This window comes from Anarhichas minor, unplaced genomic scaffold, assembly GCF_050575085.1.
Source record: "Anarhichas minor isolate MPS153535 unplaced genomic scaffold, ASM5057508v1 ptg000030l, whole genome shotgun sequence".
In the NCBI taxonomy this organism is placed as follows: Eukaryota; Metazoa; Chordata; class Actinopteri; order Perciformes; family Anarhichadidae; genus Anarhichas; species Anarhichas minor.
Genome location: NW_027466476.1, coordinates 11073412 through 11084766, shown reverse-complemented (window position 1 = coordinate 11084766; position 11355 = coordinate 11073412). Strand labels below are relative to the sequence as shown.

The 11355-nt window shown below is 39.7% G+C and overlaps 1 protein-coding gene and 1 pseudogene across 1 annotated transcript; both read left to right on the top strand.

The window, feature by feature from the left end:
* The first annotated feature begins 1611 nt into the window (after nucleotides 1-1611).
* LOC142964535 (C-C motif chemokine 19-like) lies at nucleotides 1612-2763 on the top strand (annotated as a pseudogene).
* A 1429-nt stretch (nucleotides 2764-4192) lies between these two features.
* LOC142964646 (C-C motif chemokine 19-like) lies at nucleotides 4193-4917 on the top strand. Its single transcript, XM_076105054.1, has 4 exons — nucleotides 4193-4253; nucleotides 4392-4506; nucleotides 4632-4696; nucleotides 4880-4917. The coding sequence occupies exons 1-4, from the start codon at nucleotides 4193-4195 to the stop codon at nucleotides 4915-4917; spliced, it is 279 nt and encodes a 92-aa protein (XP_075961169.1).
* The last annotated feature ends 6438 nt before the right edge of the window (nucleotides 4918-11355 follow it).

The following is an 11355-nucleotide window of genomic DNA, read 5'->3' as shown; positions in this document are numbered from 1 at the left end:
GATTGTAATCCGGTACTTGCATGCATGCACACACATGCATAGACACTCACACAGGCGAGAAGATAAACAGAAGTGGTTCAGTCCGTCTGCATTCGGTGAAAAATCCCCAAACCACACTATAGCTGAAAAGACAAGATAGAGATCAGGTATCTTGGTTTACAGTACAAACTTCCACTTCCTGACACTTTAAATTCAGATCTATCTCTCACTCTAGATGTGCTTAAAGGATCATCCTCAGATTTAAAAAAACAACAAAAACTACACTACTTGTTAGATTTATGTATTTTATCAACAGATAACAGAAATGATAAACATAGCAGCTGACACTTCACTGCTTAGAGTGCTGCCACTTCAATTATCTTCAGGGCCATCACTTCCAGCGCTATATACTGACAGTACGAGTACTTGCAGGTTGCTGTTCAACTGACACTTCATTTGATTTCTTTTTGACTGACACTTCAGCTCCTTTCAACGCTGACACTTAAACGAACACTTCAGCTCATCAAGTGCTTCAACTTCGTGCAGCATTTCTCAGGCCAAGTTTTAGACAACATAAGAAAGAAGTAACACTGACCAGAATAGAATAGAAATAAGAGTAACATCAATATCTTAAAAATATATGATGAAATAGAAAACGTAAATTACAACAACATACTGTAAGATTATAAAAAGTATAACGTGCATAAGAAGTAATACTAACACTCGGGACAAATAGAAAATAAAAAAGTAACATTGTGCATGATATTGACAATAATATTGGCAATGATATTGAATTGTAACAAAAAAAGTATTGCATGTAATATACAGTATTATTGCACACATCATTTTGGATATGATTGTTCTCAGTGTCCGATATTTCAGCTGTCATCTCTTTTGCACTTCCGGCTCCCTCGTCTCGAAGTTAATGGAGTTTTGTAAGCTGTCTGAAATAAAGTCTGTGGATTACAAAAGCTTCAGAGATTTTAAAGTTTTCTTCTAAGATCCCTTTGGCTTTTTGTCGAGGGAACCAGTGCGACGCTAACTTCCTGGTTAGTCCACAGAAATCCCTCATCCTGCAGCACTTTATAGATACACACCGGCCCTTTAACATTTGAGACATTCTATAGTCACTTATTATTAACTATCAAGTGTTGTGTCTCTATTCTATCCAGACAATTTTCACTGGATTGTAAAACAGTGAGGTGTAAAGTGTTGTTACAATTTATCAGTATGTTCTTTTAGATGTAACTTGTATCGCTAAACTCTGAGTATTGTGTGCAGAACTCGACACAGAACAAAGGTAGCCTCTGTCTGACCTGCTGTTACCTCAACCTACGCCTTTCTCACAGAAGCAGAAACAGTAGAACCTGTTCAGGCCTTGACATCTTAGCTCCATCCGAGAAGAGAGTATGTCTATTTTTTAGTAGCTGATACACAGTGAAACATAAAGAACACAGATTTTAACTTTGTGCTAATATCTCATTGTAATGCATGCATAGATTGTATGAAGTGTGGAAGGTATTTCTCATGAAAGACAAACGTCCTGATAAAGATCCACCTCAGGGAAGCTTCTGGAAAGACACGCTGGAAAAAAAAGAAGAAAAAAACAGTTGTCAAGAAGCCAAAAGAGAGAGGAGGGGTGAAGAGGTAATTGTCGGGGAACGTGCGAGGAGTCGGTCCCGGCGCCAAAACCTTTCGTCTCATTTCCAGTCAATGAGCAGCCATCACACTTTCACTTTCGCTCCACAGCTGTATAAATACACCTGCAGCTCTCCTCCTCACAGCAGCACCTTCACACTCCTGAAGAGACTCTCTGAAACCTGAGCTCAGAGCTACGAAGACACCAGAGACATGGCCTCTACGACTGCACTCCTCCTGCTGCTGGGAGTCCTCTGTGTTGGCTTTGCATCAGGTGAGACTCATCCATCTGTCGAGGCTTCTGTAGATAAATCCACCTCTCTGTTGGTTTCATCCTCCCGTTCTACATTCTGTTTTTCTCTGACTCACCTGCTCTCCCTGATGATGACTTTGTCTCTCCGTCCTCCTGCAGCTGAGATCGTGGTGGACTGCTGTCTGACGGTCTTTGACAAGGCCATGCCGCTCAGAGTCATTCAGAGCTACACCATTCAGGAAGCTGGGAAAGGATGTGACATCAGCGCTACTCTGTAAGTGACAACCACGGCTCACTTATTCACATATAGGGTTATATCAATCAGGCAAAGGGAATCTTTCTTTTCTTTTTACCAGCTCTGTCTAATCTCACTTCTCTGTCTCTCATCTGCTTCAACAGGTTCATCACAAAGAGTGGAAGGACACTGTGCGTCTCCCACCCTAACGATAAACAATGGGTGAGAACTTACATCAAATATCTGGATGAGAAAAGATCAAGACCTCAATGAATCAGGTAAATATTAACAAACGCCAAAGCCTTCATGCACCTTTTAATTTAGTTTTTCCTCCATTCGTCATCATTCCAACAAAACAGTGTCACTTTAAATGCTTCAACCTTTGGCTCATCACTGCACTTCCTGTCTGCAGGTGTGGAGAGGAGAGGATTCTGGGAAAAAGATGGCTGAAGATCAAGAAGGACCGACTCTAGACTGAGAGGAGAGAGACGTTCAGGATCAGTCTCAGAATGAACCGCGCTGTTCTGAAGTAGATCAGAACAGCTTGAGAAGATCTTATTTATGACGAGTCATCGTTTGAGCCTTTTCCCTTTTGTTTGATCTGTTAGTGAAATAGAAATAGAGAGATTTGTCTTGAACTAACGGTGACTTCCTGTTTGTGTTTTAATCACAAGACTGTAAAGTGTTTGAGGAAAATTTACCCAAATGATGTTTGAGGAGCTGTGTTTATGTTTCATGATCATGTTCTCAGTGAGTTTGCTGTTTTAGTGATAACTTGTACAAAATGTTGAGATGATGTTTGTGTTAAAACTGCTGATGAGTTATTCTAAAATAAAGTTTTATATTATTTTTTAACCTCGAGTTGCCTCCTTTCATTTAAACTGAAACACATCTGCATCCTCTGCAGAGTTTCTCCAACAAATATGAAAAGATCAAAACACATGAATCTTTATGAATAAACCACATTTTAAATAGATGCAGTCACTTTTTCAGCAGCACTTTGTTGTCAGTGTTCTTAGTCGTAATGGTGGAAATGGTTCTACAGTTATGAACAATAAATATTCATCACCATATGGTGGATCAGGTGACAGCAGGCGGACAGGATCAGTCCAGTGGTTTATTGAAGGGAGAAAGGCTCACTGGCAGCTGAAGGCCCATGAGTGTGTATTTATACTTCATGTTGTCGTCTCAGTACATCAATAAAGTTCAATCTAATCTCAAACCAAAAACCTGAGCAGAGTAACAGGAAGTGTTTTCAGATCACACAAATGATGCACAGCCTCAGATGCACCTTTCAAACCTGCAACTGACATTTCAACAGCTGTCAGTCATCATTCATCTTTTCAATAATCCAAAATCCAACAGAAACATACCTTTGGCTTTTAGTCCAGGGAACCAGTGAGATGATAACTTCCTGGTTGGTCTACAAACATACATCATCCTGCAGCACTTTATAGATCCCCTGAGTTTCTACACACTGGCCCTTTAACATTAGCGACTTTATATACTCACATCATTATCAACTATCAAGTGTTGGGTCTCTATTCCAAACTAATAACTGATCGGGTCATGTTTATTATATATTAGTCACTGCAGATGTTAAGGTCGTTTTCACTGGCAAGACGACATTTTTAAGGGAAACGGTTTTAGTAGCTGATGCAGAGTAGAAGATAAAAACACAGAGTATTTGCTGATTTATACTTTGTGCTAATATCTCATTGTAATGCATGCATAGATTGTATGAAGTGTGGAAGGTATTTCTCATGAAAGACAAACGTCCTGATAAAGATCCACCTCAGGGAAGCTTCTGGAAAGACACGCTGGAAAAAAAAGAAGAAAAAAACAGTTGTCAAGAAGCCAAAAGAGAGAGGAGGGGTGAAGAGGTAATTGCCGGGGAACGTGCGAGGAGTCGGTCCCGGCGCCAAAACCTTTCGTCTCATTTCCAGTCAATGAGCAGCCATCACACTTTCACTTTCCCTCCACAGCTGTATAAATACACCTGCAGCTCTCCTCCTCACAGCAGCACCTTCACACTCCTGAAGAGACTCTCTGAAACCTGAGCTCAGAGCTACGAAGACACCAGAGACATGGCCTCTACGACTGCACTCCTCCTGCTGCTGGGAGTCCTCTGTGTTGGCTTTGCATCAGGTGAGACTCATCCATCTGTCGAGGCTTCTGTAGATAAATCCACCTCTCTGTTGGTTTCATCCTCCCGTTCTACATTCTGTTTTTCTCTGACTCACCTGCTCTCCCTGATGATGACTTTGTCTCTCCGTCCTCCTACAGCTGACATCATGTCGCAGTGCTGTATGAGGGTCACTGGGAAGCCCATGCCGCTCAGAGTCATTCAGAGCTACACCATTCAGGAAGCTGGGAAAGGATGTCCGATCAGAGCTGCTCTGTAAGTGGCAACCACGGCTCACTTATTCACATATAGGGTTATATCAATCAGGCAAAAGGAATCTTTCTTTTCTTTTTTCCAGCTCTGTATAATCTCACTTCTCTGTCTCTCATCTGCTTCAACAGGTTCATCACAAAGAGTGGAAGGACACTGTGCGTCTCCCACCCTAACGATAAACAATGGGTGAGAACTTACATCAAATATCTGGATGAGAAAAGATCAAGACCTCAATGAATCAGGTAAATATTAACAAACGCCAAAGCCTTCATGCACCTTTTAATTTAGTTTTTCCTCCATTCGTCATCATTCCACCAAAACAGTGTCACTTTAAATACTTCAACCTTTGGCTCATCACTGCACTTCCTGTCTGCAGGTGTGGAGAGGAGAGGATTCTGGGAAAAAGATGGCTGAAGATCAAGAACGACCGACTCTGAGAGGAGAGAGACGTTCAGGATCAGTTTCAGAATGAACCGCGCTGTTCTGAAGAAGATCAGAACAGTTTGAGAAGATCTTATTTATGACGAGTCATCGTTTCAGCCGTCATTCCTAAATGTTCAGTTCTGTGTGTTTCCTCTCTTTTGTGGAGACTGTGGTGTTAAACTCAATTCCCTTTTTTGTTTTTTGTTTGATCTGTTAGTGAAATAGAAATAGAGAGATTTGTCTTGAACTAACGGTGACTTCCTGTTTGTGTTTTAATCACAAGACTGTAAAGTGTTTGAGGAAAATTGACCCAAATGATGTTTGAGGAGCTGTGTTTATGTTTCATGATCATGTTCTCAGTGAGTTTGCTGTTTTAGTGATAACTTGTACAACATGTTGAGATGATGTTTGTGTTAAAACTGCTGATGAGTTATTCTAAAATAAAGTTTTATATTATTTTTCAACCTCGAGTTGCTTCCTTTCATTTAAACTGAAACACATCTGCATCCTCTGCAGAGTTTCTCCAACAAATATGAAAAGATCAAAACACATGAATCTTTATGAATAAACCACATTTTAAATAGATGCAGTCACTTTTTCAGCAGCACTTTGTTGTCAGTGTTCTTAGTCGTAATGGTGGAAATGGTTCTACAGTTATGAACAATAAATATTCGTCACCATGTAGTGAATCAGGTGACAGCAGGCGGATCAGTGCAGTGGTTTATTGATCGGGCTATGTTTATTTTATATTAGTCCCTGAAGATTTTAACGTCATTTTCACTGGCAAGACGACATTTTTTAAGGGTTTTAGTAGCTGATGCAGAGTAGAAGATTAAAACACAGAGTATTTGCTGATTTAAACTTTGTGCTAATATCTCATTGTAATGCATGCATTGATTGTATGAAGCGTGGAAGGTATTTCTCATGAAAGACGAGCGTCCTGATAAAGATCCACCTCAGGGAAGCTTCTGCAAAGACACGCTGGGACAAACAAAACAGTTGTCAAGAAGCCAAAAGAGAGAGGAGGAGTGAAGAGGTAAGTGTCGGGGAACGTGCGAGGAGTCGGTCCCGGCGCCAAAACCTTTCATCCCATTTCCAGTCAATGAGCAGCCATCACACTTTCACTTTCCCTCCACAGCTGATACACCTGCAGCTCTCCTCCTCATGGGACTTTTTTCGGCAAATGAACCGAAAGAGGGAACAGGTGTGTAGATGGGCGGGGCAGTCAGGTGAAAAGGAGCAGCAGGGACCTGGTCAATGCATGGAAAATGGAAACAAAGGGCACCTGGGGCATAGTGGCAGGAGAGGAGGGACAGAAACACAGAGACCCAATCCCAAAAATCACGGACGTGTTCCCGCAAAGTCTGTCAGGGTTTGTCCCTGTTAAATCGTTGAGTGTTTGAGGGCTCGCTCACAGGCATTTTGAGGCCTTTTATGAACACCTTCCATGACTCCACATGTCTGCAGACTTTGCCTGAGGGAATTACCCACAATTCCTAGTGTTGTGACGTAAAACACAGGTTTATCAGGGGAAACCCAGAGGCGTAAACAAATCAATAAAAGGTGAACAAAGAGGACGACACACTAATGATTAGCCTGGCGTATTAAAGATGGTAGATAATAACTCATGACACATAATACACACGTTGTTTATTCATCAACCATTTCTTTGAAGCTGCTTTGACAGAAACTAGTAAATAGATTATTCAACAATTACCGCTCCTCTTAGAAGGCAAGAGCCTGAAAGACGTTCAAACCAGGGATTAAAACATGTTAAATAAACGCCCAGAATTGTACGTAACATGTTATGACGTTGTTAGGACCTGATTAATTGCACATTTATGGATAACTAGGATTGATTTCTTCATTTGCATGTGTTTTCTTTCTAAATGTGACGTATACGTGGTTAAAGATGTTTACTGCATTAGCTGGTGTTTTGACTACATGCGTGGGTGTGTTTTCTTCAGCTGCAGTGTTGAGATCTATCAAATCCTCCTGTGATACTTTGCCATTTAGGGAATTGCCCGACACATCAACAGCCGTCTGCTGGGAGTTGCAGGGAAGCAGAAGCCACATGCAGGAAGTAGGCTAGAACAGGATGCAGATTTATTTACTTTAAAAGTTGAAATGGACATTGAAAGACTGTAAAGCTTAAAACAAATTACTTTAAAAGACCAGAGTAAAGACAAACATGTAGGCAATTCTCAGTAGTAAGCAGTCAAAGGGAAGTTTGAGGAATTGATGTAGATTTAAGAGGTACTGAGTTGATATTAAGGGCTGCGTATCCCTATTTTCCCAGAAAATGTAGCTTTAATTGTGCTTTATCATTTATTTTATTTGAGGTCAGGTTTAAGGTAGCTTTACCCACTTTATGTTTTAAAAGTTTGTGTATTCGTTTGTCAAAAAAATAACCAAAATAGCCTGATTTTGGTGTAAAAACTTGATTCTCATTTTAGGGTTTTTTCCTTTTCTCCACATATTGTGAGTGATGAGTTGATATTAATGCCCAACATTTATGACAATAAGCTGTTGTTGAATGATAACAGGAAGTCCTTCCAACTTCATTTGACCGTCTCCTGACCGGACAGTGTCTCTGGGCTCACAGCCACAAATTGTCCTCAAGGCCAAAGAACAAGAGTCTTTATGTCCAAGAGCATCCTGTGGAGTTTCCCACAATGCATGTGGGGCAGCGTTACGTCACCAAAGATCAGCCAAAAATACACTAACTATTGGTAGTATTTATTTAGAACTTTAGTTGGAAGAGATCTGCTGCGGAGGTCCTTTTTAAACATGAATAAAAAGTAACTTTTAGTTGGAATCAGAGCTAATGTTAGCAAGCTAGGCTAACTAGCTTACACTTTTGGGTGCTAGTTAGCCTAGCTTGCTAACGTGAACGTTTTCTTGCTAGCTTTGTGAGTTGAATAGAAACTTAACAACACAATGGATCTTCACACATGTTGAATGTTGTAAGGAGACAAGACGTCCTGAATCCCCAACTCTACATAACTAATGCTATTTGTGTTAGCTAGATAAATGGGCCTCGTTTGTATATTGTACACGGCTTTGACCACCACAGAAGTAGTCTGTCTTTTTTTCCAACATTGGTAACACTTGTGGCAACTTGGAAAAATGTTGGATGTATAGATTTCACTGTTTTCTAATTTTTGTAAAATAAGTTATCAAAGAAATTCAACTTGCGTTTTGTTCCTTTTTAATGATTTAATTAACTGTTATTCTGCACAAAAGACATGTTTGAGTTCTTTCTACTTCTAGTCATGATTGGTCTTTTTCTATTCCACTGTTTGTTTGTTTGGTTAAATCTTTGCACTATTGTTTAGTTAGTTCATTTAATATTATTCTATTTTATTGTATATATTGTGCTTTTCTATATTTCATATTTTTTACTGTGCTATTTTTATTGCATATCTGTATGTATAGATGCTGCTGTAGTGGAAACATTTCCCCTTGTGGGACTAATAAAGTATCTATCTATCTATCATGGAGGTGCAGGACTTTTATGTTGCAGTTAAAATCAAGGTCACACAGAGGAAAATATGACAGGAGCGAAAAAAACTCCCCTGAAACTACCTGGGTCAAAGTCTTCAAAGACACCTTTGGGGAAGGTAAAACATGTCCTTTCCTGTCGCTCCAGGATGTTATGCAACGACGCGCTCGGTCTTAAAACACTCGACGAGGACTGCTGTCTGGATTCCTGCCAGATTTCCCCGGCGACACCTCAGGTCCATCAACTTTTTTATTTTCCTGTAAATGCTTCAGCAGGGAAAGTCCAAAAGAGTAAATACAGCCGACAGATAAGGGCAAACATCCAGCTAGTGATTTACAAGAAAGAGAAACTTTAGTGAAACTAAATGCTCCATTGGTACACACAGCGTGTGACTGAACAGTTGTGGCCCTGATGATGTAATGAGGTCAGCCAGAGAAATAAATCTGATAGCATTCAGATCAAACAATGGGTCATTTAGAGACCAAAGCTCAGTCCGACTGTGGTCAACTTCTGCAGAACTGTAAGTGGAGGAAGAGAAAGTTGCTCTTCACAACATGTGCTGGTATCAGTTTCACTAGAATCAATGTTGTTCAACATTGGTGTCTCATTTTTTTGCATGGGAATAAATCAACAAAGGAAGTACAGTCAAATTGTGTAATAATGCAAGTGTTTCTTCCTACTTTGGGGTTTGGATTTATTTAAATAATAAGCACTGTAATCACATCTAATGTGCACGTATAATCGCGTGTGTTATCTTCAGTGGGAAAACACTTTGTGTCAACACGTTACTGTAAAGATTTTTGCGAAACATTGACTTATCTTTTCTCTGTAACAACATGAAGGTGAAATCCCAACTTATCTTTATGTGTTGAGACACTGTTTGAGGAAATTAATTCATTAATTAGCTGGTAAATTGTAAAAAAAAAAAATAAAGTGAGTGCTGCTGTAGAAATCCTCACTTTCTTTTGGAGAACAGTGACTTGAAGCAGAAGACAGAATGCTTTTACTTTATCAACATTTAACCGAAACCACAAACTTATCCAAAGTGGTTTCCTCTCCGTTGTCAAAGTCCTGCGCTTTATAGAACCACTATCAAACCCCGAAGACCTCCCCTTGACTTCCATGCAGTACGGAACAAAATAGTACATCCTGTACTTGCAAAAACTTTACTAGTAAACATAATCCAGGCAGCAAAACACATTTGGCAAAACTTTATTTGAAAGAGACAGGGTTACTTTCTTTTCCATAAGGCGTCCCTCAGGGACCCGTACAGGACTCACTACGATTGTATTCTTTTTTTGCTTATTTTTTTCTTTACAATGTTTAAGATATTATAGTTGTCTTTAGTTAGATTTAAATGTATGGAGATGGACAGGAAACATGAGGAGAGACTCACACTGTTCTTGAAAGACAAGGTGTAAACTGGGGTGCAGTAAAATAAAATATATTAAGCTTTTTTTACTGGAAGTATTGTTTTCATCTGATGCTGCCGCCCATATCCCAAGAACCACATACCTCACTTTACTTTTACTTGTAATTGTAGATCCAGTGTACGACCTGATTGGACATGTAAACTCGTATCAGTGCAGCACACTTGAGTTACGGTACAATTTGCAGAATGGCTATTATTGTAAAATGAATGTAATTTATATTTAATCCGCTTTCTATATTTAGCCGAGTGTCTTTCTCTTGCCGACTGTTTGTGCTCTATATTTTCATGCTTTTGTCTCATGTTGCAGGTGAACATTTTGCAGATATATGATCAGGCTGCGTTCATTAAAAATGTGTTCTCATGATTTTGGTAAAAATAAAATGCTATTCAGGTGTAGACCTGATGGTCCATTGGTGAATTGGAAAATACATTGTGAAAGCAATCCCTATGGGGTTTAAAGCATCGCCACATTGTTTTTCATCTAACCAGTTTGTTTCTTGTATGTATTAATAGAACACCATCTATGTTGAGTTCAGTTATGTTTGCAGCTGACATGTGAAAGGAGAACCAGATTCTCGAGAACTGAGTCAAAGTATTATTTTATAAGACAAACTGACTTTCAGTATCTCTGTCACTGAAATGATTTTAGGTCCACGATACTATATTTTAGCTGTAGTTGAAGTTTTAATAGCTCTGCTAGAAGATTTGTTTTTTATCAGTCTGAACATGGATTGTGAAAGCTTTTCCATATGTTTTTACTATGTCTCTCGTTTGCACTATCCACTATGCTGCTGTAATCCTGTAAATGTTCCCGCTGCGGGATTAATAAAGGATTATTTTATGTTATCTTATGATTTACAAAAGAACCCCAGCACTGAACACTTTTTTATCATATAAGGCAAGCTTTAAACACTTTAAACAATGTTTTGTTTTATTAAACACTTAGAGTAGAAGCATAAAATATTCCCAAATGCTCCCATGGGGCACATAAAAATAACATTATGGTTATTTTATCTATTTTTTTAAAGCTTTTCTACAATACATATGTCAGATGATTATATTTCCAATGCGCTGCTTCTTTTGAGGTGTAGATGTGGACCGATGGTTGTGTGAGGGTTAAATCACAGAGAATTGGAGATTAGAGATTAGAGAAGTGAGACCGGGAGGCGGCCTGACTAAAAGTGTGACAAACTGCTCCTGTTACCTTGAAAGGAGAAGGTGTGAAGGGTGCTGGGAAATGAAGAAAGATGTGGTAAAATATACACAAGAGAGGGAGGGAGGAGGGGGTTAGGAAGGAGGTTTTGACTTGTTTGAGCTTCTCAGTTCATGATGGACTCTGAGTGGAGTGACCGAGAGGGCGAGACAAGGAGGAGGAGGAGGAGGAGGAGGGGAGGGGAAATAGAAAATGAAAGCGAGTGGACATCATCTTCTCAGAGTATAAAGGAGCAGTCAGTCCACAGAGGCAGTATCCTCACCTCCTTTGTCACAGCAG